Source organism: Aegilops tauschii, chromosome 2, assembly GCF_002575655.3.
Source record: "Aegilops tauschii subsp. strangulata cultivar AL8/78 chromosome 2, Aet v6.0, whole genome shotgun sequence".
Taxonomy (NCBI): domain Eukaryota; kingdom Viridiplantae; phylum Streptophyta; class Magnoliopsida; order Poales; family Poaceae; genus Aegilops; species Aegilops tauschii.
Window position 1 is genome coordinate 649916707 of NC_053036.3, and position 21467 is coordinate 649938173.

The window sequence follows — 21467 nt, forward strand, 5'->3', positions numbered from 1 at the left end:
TTGCATCTTCGTCTCTGATCAGGGCAACAGCAAATATCGTTGACTGCAAGTGATGGTTTGTTCCAACAAACACTCCCAGAGGCATATGAAATCTGTTGGTCTTGTAAGTTGTGTCGAATGTTACGCAATCGCCAAAGTCTTGATAGGCTCCTCGGCGGCTTGCGTTGGACCAGAAAATGTTTTTAATTGACTTGTCCTAGTCTACTTGGATGTCATAGAAAAACTCATCATTGATTGCCTTCATGTCTTTGAAGAATGAAACAAGTTTGAATACATCATCCAAATCATCTTTCCTTGCATTCATGGCTTTCCTGTAAATTACATTCAAACATGCATTTGTTTATTTTTTGCTAGCAAACGGTTGTGAATTAGGATGCTATGTACATTGCTGTATGTGGATGTTGGATACTTACTGGTTTAGTAGGTCTCGTCCGGTCATGCTTAGGAAGTAGCTTCCATCTTCATTTTCGGATAGCATGGACATGATTGTTGTGTGCTTGACATCATGGTACTGCAGGAGCTTTACGTACACCAAAATAGTGGGGTCATAATTCTTGTGTGAGTGCAAGAATACCAGCATGTCATCAGTTTGCATGAGTTGGTGATTATAATTGTACTTAATGTCCACTGCCACGCATGTGTTATCCTCCTGCACCTTCACCATCATTCTTGCATTGCAGCATGTCCTCTGCGATGTTTTGTTTCGCTGCCTGTCAGCCTCTGAAACAGAAGTTGTGTGTTTCCCTTGAAACGCGCAAACAAAATACTTGTGATTGTCATTCCCTCCCATCTTCCTGATTCCAAAACCAGCATGTCTGGCGTATCTGTTATAAAATTCCCTTGCTTTCTCTACATCTTGGAATCGCATCTTTAGTCTTGGTATTAGATAATCCGGGAGATCTGGCATCTGCAGAAAAAGAAAAAATAATCCCAAACGGCACGTTAAAATGCAGTTTATGAGCTTGTTATCCTGGAGGGAGCAGAAAATTTTGCAGATAATACAAGATGCGTATATAAATATTTTGTTTCACTTACGTGCGTGTATGATCGCAACTCCACCGGAGTCTGCTGCTGTCCCTCTGGGATGGGGCACGGCGGAGTAATCATAGCAGGATGTAGGAGTGGATCACGAGGAGGAAGGAGGGCTGAAGATGGCCTCTCTCTTGTTTGCGTCCTTTTTGCTTGAGGTGGTTGTGGAGGTATTGCGATCCTAGTCTTAGTTTCCTCTTTTGTTTTCTGAAGCAATCCATCTACCTTATGTCCCGTACAATTCTGACTTGTAGCAGCAGCAGTAGGATCCAACGGTGGTAGTGTGCGGAGCACTCTCCTCCGTGTGTGTGTTCCTGTTGGATTTATCCTGGGATCCGGTTTAGTTGCTTCGCTTTGGCATTGATGAGGCACACCAGGATAACCTCCAGAGTTACACGCAGGACTTGAGCTAACCCCCTCCTCTATCGGCGTGCTTGGGAGTCTGCTGGTGGATACAAAGAATGCGCGGGGGATTTCCGGCGTCACCCAATTAGGCGGAGGTGCAAAGTTGTGTGGATAGGGCTGTGGCCCAGCATCTTGGAAGTCTCCATGTGTTTTGGGTGTCATCCATTATTGGTCTGGAGCAGGTTGGCAATGCTGTTGGTGAGTTTGAGGTGTGACCCATTGAGGGGGTGGTGCAATGCGTATAGGCTTAGGATTGTGTACTTGCTGCTGGGAACTTCTAAGCTTCTTCATGCGTCTCTTGTCTTGCTGACATAAAAGAAAAAAATGTTTATCAGCACACAAGTTACATCTGCCTATAACTTTGTAACTGAACTGAGCATTATTCACACACTGAACTTCTCATATAAAAGTGGTGTTCATGTATATGTTTTTCCCCTAGGACAGGCATCACACTCTGCACTGAGTTGAGCATCTACCAATATCTTTGTACCTAAACTGAGCACCCTTCACAGAATGAACCTCACATTCTGTTAATTCCACACTTTTTGATTACTCATGTGTACCTGAACTGAGAACTCTCCATAACCTGAACTTCTTGTTTTGCAAAGGGGAAATACTGCCTACAGTTAAAAAACCTAAACCTTCATGAGTTTGTATGGTTGAACCACTAGTGCATATCAACCTGACCTTCATGTGATCACATGTATGTTTTATTTTCCTTTTATTTTTTGCACACAACCATATACATACCAACCTGAACTCTAGCACACTTAATAGTTGAACTTCACATGGCTCTTAATAGTTGAACCACTAGTGCATACCAACCTGAACTCTAGCACACTTTATATTTCCAAATGTTTCTGCAGCCTGGACTGAGGCTCACAAACTACCTGAACTTCACATGTGAATGCAGACATATTTCCAAATGTTTTTGCAGCCTGGACTGAGGCTCACAAACTACCTGAACTTCGCATGGCTGTAAGAAAATAAAAAATAGAAGGAAGTTCAACCATACCTTGGCTAGAAGTTCGGCCAACCTTTTTCCAGCAGTAGATAGGCCACCTTGAGAGCAATTCGTCGGAGAGCTAGGAGAGGAACCACATGGAAATCCATGCCTTGCATAGGGCGCGAAGTTCATCTGCATAAAGCAAGAAGGTCAGGCAAGTCCAGATTGAAGAAGAAGGCAAGAAGTGGGAGGAAGTTCATCCACCGTTGTTGGATTTGGAGGCGTCGCCGATGCCGGCTCCGCCGCGGAGTTGCTCCGTTGGCCGTGCCGATTCCCGTAGCTTGCGTCGGGGCCCTCATCTGCTCTGCCAAGGCGTTGGGCGGTGAGGATGGAAGGAGGATGCGGCTTCCGGAAGTCCATGGCGGCTTCGCCGCGTCCTGGCAACGCGGGCTCCCTCGCGCCGGCGTCCGCCGTCGCTCGCTCGCCCGCGCCGGTGGTCGGCTAGGAGGTAGGACGGAGGGGTGGCGGTGGATCCGGTCGACCAGGCACTGGAGACGGAGGGGAGGCGGCAGATCCGGCGAAATCAGCTACGAAAGAGGGCGGAGGTCGGGGCACGAGGGGAGGAGCGACGAGGAGGGGGGTTGGGCGGCTTGGGATCGGGATCGGGATCAGGGTCAGGTGGATCCTGTCGGGACGGCTCGGGATCAGGTGGGATGCTGTCGGGCCGGGCCGGCAGTTCAGGGAAGTTCGGGAATCTGTGTTCGGGCCCTATATAGGGGCTGCTGTGATCCAAATAACTATTATAATCTTGGAATTAGAATAGTGTTGTCCTATATATATATATATATATATATATATATATATATATATATATATATATATATATGATCGTTTCTACGAGAAATTCTATTTATATGTATGCATAACGTGCACAATATGTAGTATCCTAAAATAGTAGCAAATGAAAAAAATAAATGGAAACCAAAAAATTAAAGGAAAAAGAAATCATAAACCCAAAACCCCCTAAACCTTTTAGTACCGGTTGGTGTTACCAACCGGTACTAAAGGTCTCCCCGCCCCCGGCGGTGGCTCGTGCCACGTGGTGGCCCTTTAGTGGCAGTTCGTGTTGAACCGGTACTAAAGGGGGACCTTTAGTCCCCACCCTTTAGTGTCAGTTACAAAACCGGCACTAAAGGGCCTTATGAACCGGTGATAAAGCCCAGTTCTACACTAGTGATGAATGGAAGGGGAGGAGAGGCGGCCTGGGGGCGCCCCAAGTGGGGTCGAATCCCACTTGGGCTCCTACCCTGGTCCCCCCCCCCCTTCCTTGTATAGGCGCCAGGGGAAGGAAGGGGGAGGTGGCGCCCCCCCCCCCCCCTTTCCTTTCTCCCATGAGGAAGGGAAGGAAGGAGAGACTTGCCCTCCCCCCTTTCCTTTCCCTAGGGCTGGCCGACCTGGTGGAGGGGCGCACTAGCCCCTTGTGGGCTGGTCTATCCCTCCCTTGGCCCATTAAGCCCATATCTTTGCCAGGAGGGGGGGTGCCCGGAACCCCTTCCGGTGACCCTATATGTACTTGGTACCCTTTGGAACACTTCCGGTGTCCGAATACCATCGTCCTATATATATAAATCCTTACCTCTCGACCATTTTGAGACTCCTCGTCATGTCCGTGATCTCATCCGGGACTCCGAACAACTTTAGGTCACCAAATCACATAACTTATATAATACTAAATCGTCATCGAATGTTAAGCGTGCAAACCCTACGGGTTCGAGAACTATGGTGACATGACCGAGACACCTCTCCGATCAATAACCAATAGCGGAACCTCGATGCTCATATTGGCTCCTATATATTCTACTAAGATCTTTATCGGTCGAACCATTATGACAACATACGTTATTCCGTTACCGACCCGAGGTTCGATCGTCGGTATCTTCATACCTAGTTCAATCTCGTTACCGGCAAGTCTCTTTACTCGTTCCGTAATACATCATCCTATAACTAACTCATTAGTCACTTTGCTTGCAAGACTTCTTATGATGTGCATTACCGAGAGGGCCAGAGATACCTCTCCGAAACTTGGGGTGACAAATCCTAATCTCGATCTATCCCAACTCAACAGACACCTTCGGAGATACCTGTAGAGCATCTTTATAATCACCCAGTTACGTTGTGACGTTTGATAGCACATAAGGCATTCCTTCGGTATCCGGGAGTTGCATAATCTCATAGTCGAAGGAATGTGTATTTGACATGAAGAAAGGTGCATGGATGTCGTTAGCTCGTGCCATAAGTTGTTGGGTTAAGTCTTGTAATGAGCGCAACCCTTGTGTTTAGTTGCCACTATGAGTTTGGAACCCTGAACAAACTGCCGGTGTTAAGAATAACAATAAAACTGAACGATCATTATGCTAAGCTAACAGATGGCTCTTGTCCATCACATCTTTCTCCTGATGATGTGATCCCGTTATCAAATGACAACACATGTCTATGGTTAGGAAACCTTAACCATCTTTAATCAACGAGCTACTCTAGTAGAGGCTCACTAGGGACATGGTGTTTGTTTATGTATCACACATGTATTAAGGTTTCCTATCAATACAATTCTAGCATGAATAATAAACCTTTATCATGAATAAGGAAATATAAAATAACAACTTTATTATTGCCTCTAGGGCATATTTCCTTCACGGTGATGGTGAAGTGATCCGCGCAGGGCTTTCCCTAAGCACTACGAAGATATGGCCGGAGGCATAAACTATGGAGGGGGCGTCTCACACGGCTAACAGTTGATGTTGTGTGTTCTAGGCCCCCCCCCCCACATATATATAGGTGGGAGGGGAGGAGAGGCAGCCAGGGGATGCCCCAAGTGGGGCCGAATCCCACTTGGGCTCCTGCCATGGTTCGCCCCCCCCCCCTCCACATTCCTTGTATAGGCGCCAGGAGAAGGAAGGGGGAGGTGGCGCCCCCTTTCCTTTCTCCCTTGAGGAGGGGAAGGAAGGAGGGACTTGCCCTCCCCCCTTTCCTTTCCCTAGGGTTGGCCGGCCTGGTGGAGGGGCGCACCGGCCCCTTATGGGTTGGTTTGTCCCTCCCTTGGCCCATTAAGCCTATATCTTTGCCCGGAAGGGGGGTTGCCCGGAACCCCTTCCGGTGACCCTATATGTACTCAGTACCCTCTGAAACACTTTCGGTGTCTGAATACCATCTTTCTATATATCAGTCTTTACCGCTCGACCATTTCGAGACTCCTCTTCATGTCCGTGATCTCGTCCAGGACTCCGAACAACATTCGGTCACCAAATCACATAACTCATATAATACTAAATCGTCATCGAACGTTAAGCCTGCGGACACTACGGGTTCGAGAACTATGTAGACATGATCAAGACACCTCTCCGGTCAATAACCAATAGCAGAACCTGGATGCTCATATTGCCTCCCACATATTCTACGAAAATCTTTATCGGTCGAACCGTTATGACAACATACGTTATTCCCTGTGTCCATCGGTATGTTACCTGCCCAAGATTCGATCTTCGGTATCTTCATACCTAGTTCAATCTCGTTACCGGCAAGTCTCTTTACTCATTCTGTAATACATCATCATGTAACTAACTCATTAGTCAATTGGCCTACAAGGCTTCTTATGATGTGCATTACCGAGAGGGCCCAGAGATACCTCTCCGATACTCGGAGTGACAAATTCTAATCTCGATCTATGTCAACTCAACAGACACCTTCGGAGATACCTGTAGAGCATCTTTATAATCACCCAGTTACGTTGTGACGTTTGATACCACACAAGGCATTCCTTCGGTATCCGAGAGTTGCATAATCTCATAGTCGAAGGAATATGTATTTGACATGAAGAAAGCAATAGCAATAAAACTGAATGATCATTATGCTAAGCTAACGGATGGTTCTTGTCCATCACATCATTCTCCTAATGATGTGATCCCGTTATCAAATGACAACTCATGTCCATGGTTATGAAACCTTAACCATCTTTGATCAATGAGCTAGTCAAGTAGAGGCTCACTAGGGACACCGTGTTTGTCTATGTATTCACATATGTATTTAGGTTTCCGATCAATACAATTCTAGCATGAATAATAAACATTTTTCATGAATAAGGAAATATAAAATAACAACTTTATTATTGTCTCTAGGGCATATCTCCTTCAATAAGTAGACAGTTAAACTTACCAACGTCTACTACTAGTACTCCACTCCAAACCCGCTATCCAGCATGCATCTCAAAGTAATAAGTTCGTAAGAAATAGAGTAACGCAATAAATAACATGACATAATATAGATAGGAAAAAAACATATTTCACAGTTTCAAATTTTGTGAAAACTTATATGGGTTCAGTAAAAATGTGTGATCGTTTTCTGAAATATTGTAATTTATTGGCTACACAGGAAAAACAAAATTCGGGCCCATAAACGAAACAATTTGGCCCATTTGGAAATAGATATTTGTCTCTTTTTTACGCCACACGTAAAAATATAATATTATTAAAAAAATCCACATACATAGTATACATGTGTATGCGTATTAAAAAAGATTTTTTGTGTTGTATAAAATGGTATTTAAATACCAAGATCCATGGAGCTCGGTCTCCACTGGCATTTTTTGTAGGAAAGCCATTTAATATACATTAAAAAAATCTCCATATTTCAAGTTTTTGTAAGTTCTCATGTGTGCCTATTACGAGCGATGCTATTTTCATACCAAGTATGGAGCACATATGCATTGTCAACTTGTCATAAAAAATATTTAACCGTTTAGGACATATACGAACACACAAATGAGAGCCGATAAACAAGCTAACAAATCCTTGCAGACACCTCATAAACTCTCTAAAACGTTTTTTTTTTGCACCTAGGATAGACAAGCATATGGTCTAGAATTTTCTATTTACACATACACGTTCAGATAAAGAAACATACACACTATACACCTTTTGTCAAGGTATTTGTTAGAAAATATGTTGTAGAGCTCTCTACCATGTATTTAAGTATAACAAAATGGACCACAATACATACATATACCCTATAATTCATTTGAGTGCCACGGAAAAATATTGATGTGTGTGATTTGGTCATTCTTTATGTTGCTGTTGTCGGGATACTTGCTTAAATTAAAGGTTTTCTAAGAAATAATGCATCAAAAGTGAAATAGTTAATATAACTTTTGATGCAAAACGATTTACAATTTAAGTGCATTTTGAATGGCATATGTTAATATTGTATAATAATATTGTGTCTTATCTATTTTATCTATAATATCAAACGATCAATTTTATAAAGTGTACTAGAAAACTATAGTTGAATTATGAAAGTCATTTATATTTGAATCTCAAACCGTTATACTGTTTAACGAGCGACATATACACAACCCATTTATGCTTTATTTGGTGAAGAACAAAGTTTTGAAACAGAATGGAGAATTCCATCGGTTAAAGTTTGGCTGAATTCAGTACTCTATTAATGCTTAAATATTTATTTTTTTGTCCCTTTTTTCGTAGCACCATTGGGCTCGTGACACCCTGAGTTTGTAACACGATACTAAACAACAAACTAAATATTAAAAATGTGATTAAATAAGAATATATCAAGCTTATTTGGTTTCTTTTTATTTGCTCCTTATTTTGTCCCTTTGCCTTCGTCAAAAACTAAATTTTGGTCAACTCAAGTTGGCCCCAAATGAAATTGTATGAACTCCTAAGACAATAATGTGCTTAATATATTTCACCGAATGTTCCGATTTATAAATTATCATTATTAGTTGTTGGATAATATGCGTACACACTTCTTTCATACTTCGACACTATTTTGTTTGTTGAAAATACTATCTTTCTAAATAGACGACGTCATGTATTCTCAGAAGGTTATCGCCTCAAACCTCCTGCCCAAATCAGGGACCCTTGATCTTCAAATCATTAGGGCAACTCTAAGGGAAGCCCCCCCCCCCCCCCCCCCCCCCCCCAAACTATGTCCAGAGGGAAAAACACCCGCACTATGAGCTCCCCTCAAAGTTGGGCCAAATGTGTGAATTGTCCAAACTCTTCCAAACCCAATCTACATGGAGGGGGAAAATAGGGTCGTCCATACATGTCCGCCACATCGTCTCAACATGCTGTGCCCATCCCATCCCAAACTAAACCCCCTGTCAGGTCCTCACAATCTCTCTCTACTGTATCATTTGCTTAACGCCTCCCCTAAACCCTAGCTTTGATTCACCCACCATCTGTCATTGGCTCATTGCGATGGATCGAGCCGATCCACCAAAACAGTTGTCGGACCAATGGTGGACACTAGAGTTCGCTTCACATCCCCGTTGCCCTGACGTTGGTCCAATAGTTGTGCACCGTTCACATCACCCCGAAGCGGGTCAAGCGAAAGTGGACCATCCCCAGCACCCAGGCGTTGAGTGCTAACCCGCCGCCACCACTGTGGCTCGAGTCAAGTGGCAGTGCTCCGTCCCCAGCACCTTGACACTGGTGGAGTAGCGGCACTGCGTCTATCTTGTCCAACAATCCAGCGTGGAGCGTCCCTATCTGTGTCTGATTCTCATGAAAGATGAGCGAAAATGGGGGAGGATAAATGGGGTATGTTGTTGGAGTGGAGAATTTATTTTGGCACAAACCAATGCTTACTGCGGACATATGGGGTGAAAATTTTACGGTTATCCGTCCGTATGCCTTTATATCCATATGATTCATTGTTTTCTTTGGCCGACTCTAAAGCAGAATTTACTCTACTACATGATTGATTAATCTTCAATCCTCACATAATAATTTAGCTTGGTAAGACGCAAGCAATGAACAAACTGTATGGGATTATGATTGCATGATGTATTGCTCTTCGTGCATAGGCACGTATATATGAAGAGTACAAAGGTGGGTCACGGACCTCAACTATACAAGGAACTAGGAGGCGGGCCCAATACACAACATGCACATAACACATATACTCAACACCCCCCTGCAGTCGAAGCGGCACCGCGGCTGATGCAAAGACTTGACCGGAACTCCTCAAATGACGCCGTAGGCAAGCCCTTGGTCATGCTATCTGCAAATTGTTGGGAAGTAGGAACGTGTAAAACACGAATATGGCCAAGGGCCACCTGTTCCCGAGCAAAATGAATATCCAACTCAATATGCTTAGTCCATCGATGATGCACCGGGTTAGCAGAGAGGTAGACCGCCGAGACGTTGTCGCAGTAGACCACCGTGGCACGGTCAACAGGGCAAGAAAGCTCCTGAAGCAGCTGGTGAAGCCACGAACACTCGGCGACGGCGTTGGCCACCGCGCGATACTCAGTCTTAGCACTGGAACGAGAGACCGTAGGCTGCCGCTTGGATGACCACGAGATAAGTGAGGGTCCAAGGTAGACACAATAGCCCGAGGTGGAGCGACGAGTGTCAGGGCAGCCCGCCCAGTCCACATCGGAGTAGGCGGTGAGGGCGGTGTCGGCGGAGGCATGAAGCGTGACGCCAAGATCCATAGTGCCACAGACATAGCGGAGAATCTGCTTGACCGCAGCCTAGTGAACGTCTCGAGGAGCATGCATATGAAGACACACCTGTTGCACGGCATACTGGACTCCGGTCGAGTCAGAGTAAGGTACTGAAGAGCACCAACGATAGACTGATAGAAAGCAGCATCCGAAGCAGGAGAACCATCCGTGGCAGAAAGCTTGGCCTTCGTATCAACAGGCGTAGCGGCGGGCTTGCAGTTAAGCATGCCAGCGCGCTCGAGGAGCTCATGAGCGTACTTCCGCTGATGAAGGAAGAAGCCATCAGGATGGCGCACCACCTCGACACCGAGGAAGTACTGCAAAGGACCCAAGTCCTTGATGGCGAACTCAGCACGAAGACGAGCCGTGAGCTGACTGAGGAGACCAGCCGTACATGCCGCCAGGATGATGTCGTCGACATAGAGCAGCAAGTAGGCCGTGTCGGAGCCCTGATGATAGACGAAGAGCGAGGCGTCCGAGCGGGTAGAGCGGAACCCAAAAGTTGGTGGAGAAACGCCGCGATGCGCTGGTACCAAGTGCGCGGAGCCTGCTTGAGTCTGTACAAGGACCGCGAAAGCAGGCACACGTGGTCGGGAAGTGCCGGGTCCACAAACCCCGTGGGCTGCTGGCAGAAGACCTGCTCTTCGAGGTTACCATGGAGGAAGGCGTTAGAGACGTCCATCTGGTGCACCGGCCAAGCACGGGAGACTGCAAGGTGGAGAACCGTGCCTATCGTGCCGGGCTTGACGACCGGAGCGAAGGTGTCAGTGAAGTCGATGCCAGCACGTTGTCGGAAGCCACGAACGACCCAGCGCGCTTTGTAGCGATCAAGGGTACCATCAGGACGGAGCTTGTGTTTAAAGACCCACTTCCCAGTAATCACATTGGCGTGCTGGGGACGGGGAACAAGCTACCACGTCCGGTTGCGCAACAGGGCTTGAAACTCCTCTTGCATCGTAGCCATCCAGAGCGGGGCACGAAGAGCGGCTCGAACGAAGGACGGCAATGGACGTAGCCGCATGGACGTAGTCATCCGAGACGTAGCGCGAGCTCGGGCGAAAAACGCCCGTACGGGCGCGGGTGACCGGACCGGCCACAGGCGCCAGGGGGGCCGCGGGCACTAGGGGCGCCGAGGGCGTCAGGGGCGCCGGGGGCGCCAGCGCTGCGGCTGTAGGAGGCGCCGCATGCGGGGGGCGCACCTCAAAGCCAGGGGGTGGGCCAAGAGAGGCGCGCGAGCGCCCTGGGAGAGACGTGGAGGAGCCCGCGTCACCGATGGCGGGAGGAACAGCTGGGGGTACCTGGTGAAACGGAAACACATGCTCATCAAAGTAAACGTGCCGGGAAGTGAACACACGGTGGGAGACAGGATCATAGCACCGATATCCCTTGGAGTTAGAGGGGTAGCCGATGAAGATACAAGCGACAGATCGAGGTGCAAGCTTGTGAGAAGCAGTGTCGACAGTGCTGGGATAGCAAAGCCACCCAAAAATACGCAAGTCGTCATAAGACGGGGGCGTACCAAAGAGAAGATGGTGAGGTGCGTAGTTCCACCATGGGCGGTAGGGTCTAATGTTAAGAAGAAGTGATGCAGTGGCGAGTGCGTCCTGGCTAAAAACGAGGCGGCACGTTGGCATGAAACAGGAGCGTGTGAACGCAGTCATTCAGAGTGCGAAGGACGCGTTCGGCTCGATCGTTCTGCTGTGAAGTGTACGGGCATGTGAGGCGAAAAACTGTACCATGATGCGACAAAAAGGTGCGGAAAGCGAGGTTGTCGAACTCTTTTCCATTGTCTGTCTGAAGCGCAAGGATGGGACGCCCAAACTGCGTGCGGACATAGTAGTAAAAAGCCGTCAAGATAGAGAGTGCATCCAACTTTCTGCGCAAAGGATAAGTCCACACATAATGAGAATAATCATCAAGAATGACCAGATAATATAAATAGCCTGAGTTACTGGGAACCGGAGAAGTCCACACATCGCTATGAATCAACTGAAAAGGAAAAGAAGCAATGGTGGTGGAATTATTAAACGGCAGACGAATATGTTTGCCGACTCGACAGGCATGACAAGTGTGATCCTCGATCTTATTGCAACTGAAACTGAAACTCCTAAGAATATGACGAAATGTGACGGGGTTAGGATGACCCAAGCGAGCGTGCCAGAGATCCACTCCAGCAGAGAGAGCAACCGGTGCGGTGGTTGTGGATGAAGGCGAGTGCACCGGATAGAGCTCGTCGGGGCTGTCACATCGGTGAAGTACCATCCTGGTTCGAGCGTCTTTGACACAAAAACCAAGCTCGTCAAATTCAACGGTAATAGGATTTTCAGAGTGAAACAACGAACAAAAATGAGATTCTTAATAAGATGAGGTGACACAAGTATGTTAGACAAAGATAATGGAGTAGAACTAGAAGGAAAAGAAGTGTGCCAATGTGTGTGATAGGAAGTGTGGAACCGTCGCCGACAATGATGCGGCGGTCGGTGGAGACAGGAGTGAAGGAGGCAAGGTTATCAGGATGAGCAAACATGTGAGCCGTAGCACCGGTGTTCATGTACCAATCTCCACCTCAAGTGTAGTTATTCGGCGTTGGAGCGGCATGTAGTGCAGGGAGGAGCACCGGGTCTCAGGGCGCCGGCGGCAGGGCCTGCAAGGGGACGGAGACGCTATGGGGAGGCCGTAGCCGCCGCTCGGTTGCGGCGGTTGGTACTCTCCATACGGTATGGGTAGCAGCCTCGGCTGTGACTGCGGTGCTGGGTAGGCCGGATGGCCCGCCGGAAAAACCTGTTGACCTGCTGACAGATGCTGCAGGTGCTGGGCGCCGTCAGGCTGCTGCGAGTGCTGGCCTGCTGACGACCCCACCGGTACCCGGGAGATCCGTACACGGGCGGAGCCCCGTACGTGGGAGCGGGCGCGTCAAACGCCCCACGCAACAGCAAGGGGTCGACGGGCGGAGGCGGTGCCGGCGGCCGGGCGACGACGGACTGGCCGGAGAGCGCCGGCGGTGGCGGGGCCACGCCGTAGGATGCCGGCGGCGGAGCCGCGCCAGAGGGCCCGTAGCGGGACTGGCCGGAGAGCGCCAGAGGCGGCAGGGCCGCGCCCTAGGACACCGTCAGCAGGCCCGCCAGAGGGCACCGTCAGCGGGGCGGCAGAGGCGGCGACGGACGGGCTGGTGGACGCATCTTTTGGTCACAACAGAATCGCACGCACGAAGACACGCACAAGTGCACAACCTAATCGCTAGATCAATCGATTACTCCGGCCAGAATGCACATGTAGTCACTAGCTGGATAGATCCTTCACGTAAGCTAGCTTTGCACTGGTAGCGACCTGGCGATGCGTGGCGGCTGGGCGGAGGACGAGGCGTGCAGTAGCAGCGGCTTGCGATGTGCTGCGGATGGGCGATGTAGTAGCGATGCAAGCAGGATCGGTAAAAGCGAGCGCGCAGGCGAGAGTTGGCCGCTAGCGGCGGGCTCAGGACGCGTAGGAGCGGGCGGCTAGCGGGCGCGCGGGCGAGAGTTGGCGGCTAGCGGGACTCGGACGCGCGGGAGTTTGGCGAGGCGAGCGGGCGAGACGAGCGACGCGCGGGCAGCGGCGCGGCGGAGGCGGCAGCGAGAAACGTAGAAAACTGATATCATGTGGAGTATGAGATTATGATTGCATGATGTATTGCTCTTCGTGCATAGACACGTATATATGATGTACAAAGGTGGATCACGGACCTTAACTATACAAGAAAGTATGAGGCGGGCCCAATACACAATATGCACATAACACATATACTCAACACAAAACACATGCAAGAGAGACAGAGAGAGATGATGTAAATTAGATGCTAAGAGCGACTCTGCCCTATGATCCCGATCGCGATAATAACCACCAACATGGCGATTTTGGGGCAAAATGAGACTAGCAGAGTCGCCATATGACCCTCGATCACCATACTTTATGGAGTTCGCTCCATATCAAGCCCGCAAGCCTCCACATTTGTTGTGTGTGTGGGGGGGGGGGGGGGGGGGGGGAGGGGGGAGGGTATTTGTAGTGCCAACCGTTCATTCGGGAGGGAGGTTTCAGCCTGGCCCGTCATGCCGCCTGTAGCTCGGTCATCGCTATTGGTATGACTGCCCCGCCAAAGCCGTGGTCGCTTATCCACTAGAAAGAGCATCAGTTAGTGTCTGCCACTGCATTTCGCATCAGCTTTCCACCCCCATGCGTCAAATCCGTCCCCGTTTCCCGGATTTGCCCTATGATCCTTATATATAGTGCGTCGTTAAGCTTGTAATTTTTCTCTTCTTTGCCTTTTTTTTCTAGTAGCCAAGAAATTGTTCCCCGTACACTTCTTTTATGGGATCATTGTTGAGGAAAGCAGATTTAACATTCATATTGAAAACCTTTCAATCCTCTTGTGCTGCAATAGCTAGGAGCAGCCACGCCGTCTTGAGTCGAACAGCAGGTGCAAACACCTTTTCATAGCCAACTCCTTGAAAATCATCAAGACCGAGTTACGCAACAAGATGTTTGGTGGCTCCTTAATGATTTTATTATTCTCCTATATTTGGTTACTCTTCCGAGGATTCACATGAATTTTTTTGTTTAAAAGTTCGCCACACCTTAAAAAAATTTCGACCTCCGCCTCCGCCTCTGCCCATGGTTTTGATTTAATTTAACGTTGGGTATCAAACACCGGTCCAATCATCAATTAATAATAAGCCACCACACCAAGCTACAAATACAGGTAGGTTCCTTGTCCCTTTCATTCCCCAAGGACAAAAGAAATAAGTACGCTCCTGATGCATCTCCATTCGACGGCTGAGGGCCACTTGGGCTAATTTTAGATCACAAGGCGTCAAGATCACACCCAACCGAACTCAATGAATGAATGATAGACTGATGTCCCCTCCAGCCTCAGAGCATATCCATTCGCACCATTCTCCGCATCCATCCGCCTCAGCATAACAGGAAAAAAAGCAACTTTCCTCTCCCATCAGAAGAGAAGATAATCTTCTAAAAAAATTTTAGGATACATCCGTTCGAGCTTCAACTAATTTCGGACGGAAGGAGTAGAAAAGAAGAAGAATGTAAATGTTGTTTATGTCTTGATTAGGGTGCTATCCAGCATAAACAATTCTGATGTTATTTTCTGTCGGAGAAACAAGACACATATTTTCACAAAAATAAACAAATAAGAAGTTAAAAATCATATTTTTTTTTACCAGAAAAAAGAAGTGGAGAGAAAAGGGTCGCCATTTTTCTGCAGGCTGGTCAAGTACGGATAGGCTCCCTCCCCTCCCCTGTCCACCTCCCCTCCCAACTGCCCGCGGCGCCCCGACTCGATCCCCTGCCCCTGCCCGCCGCCGATCCCGGCCCTCCGCCGCCACCCCGCACTTCACACATGATGGAAGCCGACGTCGCCATTGCCACCCCCGTGCTCCGCCCTCAGGTATCCCATCCCGATTCCCATCCATCCCGTCCGCGCCGATTCCCCTCTCACATCTCCGGTGCCCGTTCCCCCTTTTTCCTTTTCGGGTCAAGCCCTGTCAAAGATTCGGCCCTCGCCTCGTCAATTTCCTCCCCCCTTTTGGGTCACGCGGATAAAGATTTAGTCTTGCGGCGGCGATTCGAGTGGCGTGCGCTGACTATTTGACGGACGGCGGCGACCGCCGCGGAAGGCAGATTCGCTTACTTACTCCTTCCGTCGTTGGGTTTCCAGTGGCGTTGAGCTGAATTGGAGTGGTGGTGGTGATTTAGATGCCGACTTGAGAGTATCAAGCTTCTGACTGATCTTTTGGTGCTGTGGCCCGATTTGATTTGCCTATCCATCCATAAGAAACCAGTCGGATGCATATGCCAGCATCATACTTGCTAAATCCGGTATGCTGGTGATTCGGTTCTCTTGTCGGGATACGACGTTTCGGAGTGCCGGAAGCTTGGAATGAACCAGACAGGATAGTATATTCCAGTTGAATGAAACAGGTGGAATTATGCGCGAAATGGTCGGTCGGGCGGAACTTTTATTCCTGTTTGCTTGGTGGTGATGAAAAGTACCGGTCGTTTTGGCGGAATGTGATAAGCCTGGTTACGGTTACTAGTACTAATCTCACTCACCACGTGATAAGTTCAGGAAGTTGCTGAAGATTTGGAGTTCTAGGCACCGTTAACTTATTTTTGACTTATTTGTGGATAACGTTGGAGAGGGTCTTGCTTTTGGAAATTTATTGTTGGCTGTCCAGTTGCCATCATAACCGTGTTTATGGAAATGGAAAATACGTGATTCCTTTACTAAAGGTCTACACTATGTGATGGGAACAAGGTTGGAGTAGAATAATTTTGGTGGATTTACTTGTGATTTAGTTAGGGCTAGACTCTGTTTCTTGTCGTATTTGTGACCTGTTACCTTTTAAAGCATGTAATTATTTGGAACCTGTGGGTGCAAAGCCTGTAATTCTCTATGTTCCGTGTAAAAGTCCTGCTCCTTTTGGCGTAATGTGAGTGATAAAATGCCAAATGAATCTCAACATTGTCGGTTTCCATTGCAGGAATCGTAGCTGATTGGATGCTTTCGAGCTGCAGATTCAGAGCACATAGTTATCGTCGAGTGCTTGTGGAGACGTGGGTTTGAAGCATTGAAGTGTTAGGTGGATTTTCCATTGCGTAGTTGTAACCTGTAAAAACAAGTTGGGTTTTTGTCAAGAGCTGAAGATGAAGAGTTCTCAAGGAGCAATGTTATCTCCTCTCTGTCTCTGGGCAGTGGTTTGCCTCATGGCTCAGATAGGAGCTGCCAATGTAGTTCTGATGGGGAATAATCTTACTTTGTCGTTCGACGATGTTGAGGCAAACTTTTGTAAGTTCTGAACATCTTACCATCATCTACCAACTTCTACTATTTGACTGTCACTACATTTTTTATTGCATGCTTTCTCCTGTTCTCCACCTACTGGTTATGGCATATTTAGGTGCTAATGTCTGGCTGCATACTTCTTGGCTGCGATGTTGATTTATGGTGGCATGCAAAATATGTTGTAATAATCCTATTATGTTATTCCGTCTGTGTCCTGCCAACTCTCTTAACGACATTAAGCTTGATTGTTATTCCATTGATTGTGCCATGTACTCATGGTGCATTTGCATTATAACCTTTTCCCTTCTACTCCCTCCATTCCTAAATATAAGTCTTTGTAGAGATTTCACTATGGACTACATACCGAGTAAAATGAGTGAATCTACACTCTAAACTGCATCTACATACATCCGTATGTGGTTCATAGTGGAATCTCTCCAAAGACTTATATTTAGGAACGGAGGGAGTACTTTGCACTTCCCTGTGGAGTCTGCAAGACTGCAACTCTGCATTATGTTATGTACTTTGCACTTTTCTGTGGAGTCTGCAACTCTGCATTATGTTATCTGAAGGACTAATTATGCCATTTCAATTTGTTTGCAGCTCCGGCAGTAAAAGGGTCAGGTGTTAATGGCTTAGTTTATACTGCCGAACCTTTGAATGCCTGCAGTGCATTGACAAGCAAGGCAGTCGAGGGTCCACCGTCTCCGTTTGCCCTGGTTATAAGAGGTGGCTGCACATTTGATGAGAAAGTGAAAAACGTGCAGGATGCTGGATTCAAAGCTGCAATAGTGTATGACAACGAAAACAGTGGAGTTCTGGTTTCAAGTAATGTACCTTGTCCCTCTCAACTCCGTTCTTCTTTTTCACCTTTCATGTCCTGTAGATGGCCACATATTGAGTAGAGATGGAACAGACTGAGATGCACAGAAAATGCTTTCAGATCTGTTCTCCATAATGATGAAGCTGAAATACTTGTGCAGATTATTAAAAGCTAGAAATAACTGTAATGTTGATATGTTTTTGGGAACTGTTCCTACATCTATAGTTTTCACTAGTTCGTTTTAGTATTGTTCGGATCATATATTCTCTGCACTTTCTAACTGAGAATTAGGTGTAACAGTGGCTGGAAGCTCAAGCGGTATTCAGATATACGCTGTGTTCATCTCAAAGGTCTCAGGGGAGGTGCTGAAGAAATTTTCAGGCCGTACTGATGTGGAGGTGTGGATAATACCGACATTTGAGAACTCAGCCTGGTCGATCATGGCGATTTCATTCATATCACTGCTCGCCATGTCTGCTGTTTTAGCTACCTGTTTCTTTGTGAGAAGACATCGAATAAGGCGGGACCGGCCTAGAAATCTAGATTCCCGAGAATTCCATGGGATGAGCAGTCAATTAGTTAAGGCGATGCCCAGCCTTATTTTCACCAAAGTGCAAGAGGACAACTGCACGTCGTCGATGTGTGCCATTTGCTTGGAGGATTACACTGTCGGAGAACAGATAAGAGTGCTGCCTTGCCGTCACAGTATGTCTCTGCCAACTTTGAAATGATATAATTATGTTTTGTAGAAACTAGTACCTTGCCAATTTGATCCTTGGCGACACCCATAATATTTTAGGCAAAACTAGTCACCTCTATCTGCTATATTTTTAATCTTCAATCTTCGAATTTGGTATTAAAAATAATATCCTGGGCTAGGTTCCGAATCTGTTTGCACAACCATTGTGTCGATGTGTAATAAAACTTACTGAACTACTCTGCATTTATTTTCATGTGGTTGGCACTTGAAGATCCTTGAGAACATAGTAATATAGAATGCTGATATTGTGCCGCCACATGAAAGTTCCAATTGCATTTTGTATTTCCTTGCGAGATTGCATCTGTAAATTCATTTTTGACATATCATTAAGCTATGCAATTGTAGATTCATCAGTCAGGTAGTAATGCAAAAAAGAAATTTTTATATAAACAAATTGGACAACTCCATAATCTACAATCATTAATGTAAAGTGTACTGCATTGGACACATGGTACCCCTTTTATAGTTTTATAAAATGAGCTATCCGAGGAATGTGTTTTCTCTACGGCAGTACTCTGATATTTTGCTTGAATTGTCTTGCAGAGTTCCATGCAGCTTGTGTGGACATGTGGCTCACATCCTGGAGATCATTCTGCCCCGTGTGCAAGCGAGATGCAGGCGCTGGAATGTCAGGCCCCCCTGCCTCAGAAACCACCCCATTGTTTGCTTCCGCAGGACACTTGCCTTCTCCGTCATCCTCATTCCGGTCGAGCATGGGAGCATCCCCTCCCAGACCAATAAGCCGGCGTCCTTCGTCGCAGTCCATATCTCGGGTCTACTCTGCTTCCGGTACCCCGCACTCTCTCAACACCCAAAGGCCTTTCAGAAACTCATCGGCCATGAGCATAAGCAGAAGCAGCGCAGACCTCGCAAACATGTCCTCGCCCTACCTCCGCACCTCCCTCCTCCGCGGAGGCTCCACACACTCCTTGGTCGGCAACCACCTGTCTCCACCAGTCAACATAAGTTATGCTTGTGCCCCACCGCAGATGTACAATTCTGGCTACGCGTCGCCCAGCCCGCACGCCGGTTCTTCATACATCTCCAATTCGGGATATGGATCATCGTCGGGCTACTACCTGGGCTCATCCAGCCAGCACCGGTCTTCGGCGTACCTGAGGCACTGTGGGGAGTCGGGGCCGAGCCTGTCCACCATGGCCCCTCAGTCACCACAGCAGCAACAGCCCCAGCTGCTGCGCCATGGCGGCGACTCGGACGCGAGCCTAAACCTGGCGGGCGCGTCGTCGGCCCAGTCCTTCCGGCAGTCGTACCTGAGGCACTGCGGCGACTCGGACGCGAGCCTGTCCGCCATGGCGTCGTCGGGGCAGTCGCTACCGGGATGTTGATTATGGCGAGTCGAAGCTTGATCAGAACTCTTCTTCGTTGTGCGCGAAAGAGACGGCGTGGCTTGTGAATACATCGAGGGCGGCGTGTAACTGTAACATAAGGCAATTGGTTGCCTGAAGAGTGAGTCGGTGAGGGAGAGAGAATTGCATAGATTTTATTCTTGTTTTGTTCTGGATTTTTTTGTGTGGTTCTAGTGATTGTGTGGATTTATTTTCGGCGCTTATGGATGTACATTACAGGTATACAAGACAGCATAGGGATGATGTTTTTGAGCTTTGCCTTGGTGGTTATGGTAGTGAAAGTAATGGTAAACTTGGTTTTAGATGCATCAGTCCTGGCGTATAGGTATATATGATCCTGTCTGATCACTGCTCTCTGTCCGGGTTTACGGGGCTCATTTATCTCGTCTTAAATCAAACTTATTTAAGTTTGACCAGATTTATGGAGAAACATGTGTAAACTTAATCAACTTTGGCCGAGTTTATCGTGAGGTGTTCGTAAAGTGAAGCAAAAAAATTAGCTCCTTTGTTGCAGTGTTTTCATTAGGGATTGTGTCAGGTTTCCTGGCAACAGATGCTGCATCAAGTATATGTGAAGCAAGTTTGGGTGAGATCCTGGGAATCAGGGAACCTCAAAAACATATAATCTCCCAATCATACCATGTTTCGTGCTGAATTTGATGCTATAGCTTCCAAGTTCTTTTGGCGGCTTAAAAAAAATAAGCAATGAGGCTTCTGAATTAGTTATGGGATAACTAATTTAGAAGGCTCAACAAATTTTGGGAGAGGCTTATTTTTTAAGCTGGGGAAAGACAACTTAATTTTTAAGCCGCACCAAAGAACTGGCACAACCTTTGTAGATTCAAATCATCAAATAGCATTGCACTTGAAAAAAAGGTTGCTAGTAAAAATCTGATGATGAGCGCTCATCTTATGTTTGTACTACAGAACAAATTCCTCACGGGCCATTTTGCCTTCCTTTTAAGTACTCCTCCCTTCGTCCCATAATATAAAACGCTCTTATATTATGGGACGGAGGGAGTAGATGAGTAAGCTTAACGCTGTTTACGAAAAATATCATATTTTTGGGTTATGTGACTGATAACAAGAGAGGAGTCATGATTGAAGGTTTCATCACAAAATAGTTAACTGTCAACCATAATATTTGTCAGTCAACTGAAAACAGTTTTTGGCGCGCCAGAGGAGGAGATGGGACGCCGCAGCCGGCCATGGCATGATCAACGTGTCGAGTCAGTGCTTCGATGGGTTCGAGTGTGGGCGACGAAATCATGGCTGTAGAGTAGGATGGCCGAGGGCGACGACAACACAATGAGGGCAGGGCAGGGCAGGGCAAGATGGGGGATGTGTGCACAGCCGGGAGGTACAGGGTTGTGTGGGAGAAGAACCGCCGGAGGTTAAAGAAAAAGGATGAACCGTTGGATTCCGATCTAACGGTGTAGAGTGAAATGACTGGTTTGGAATTTTTTTTCTAGCTGATTGAAGATGGTCCCTAAATCATACTCCTATACTACTAGTGTATATCACCAGATGGAAAGTAGAGAAATCAATCCAAAAATGTGGAAATCTTGAACAAAAATACTACTACTCTAAACTGAAAAATTGACAAGTACAGCAGGTTGAAATTTAAAGACTAGAAAGATGCATGATGAGTAGGGTGAGCAGACGGCGCGAATGGCTGAGGAATGCCGGCCGGCCGTCGCCGGCCGCAGCGCCCACCCCTCGCCCCTCCACGCCTCCTAATCCTCCTCCTCGTTCCCAGCCGCCGTACCGAGCT

General features: G+C 47.3%; 1 protein-coding gene across 2 annotated transcripts; it reads left to right on the forward strand.

The window, feature by feature from the left end:
- Positions 1-15126: 15126 nt before the first annotated feature.
- LOC109756647 (receptor homology region, transmembrane domain- and RING domain-containing protein 1) lies at positions 15127-20004 on the forward strand. 2 transcript variants are annotated; one of them, XM_020315494.4, is made up of 5 exons: positions 15127-15345; positions 16442-16746; positions 17347-17571; positions 17867-18271; positions 18870-20004. In XM_020315494.4, the coding sequence occupies exons 2-5, from the start codon at positions 16605-16607 to the stop codon at positions 19670-19672; spliced, it is 1575 nt and encodes a 524-aa protein (XP_020171083.1). In that variant the 5' UTR covers positions 15127-15345; positions 16442-16604; the 3' UTR covers positions 19673-20004. The 2 variants fall into 2 exon arrangements, with proteins under 2 accessions (XP_020171083.1, XP_020171082.1); XM_020315493.4 differs by having other exon boundaries at positions 15150-15345; positions 17858-18271.
- Positions 20005-21467: the final 1463 nt, after the last annotated feature.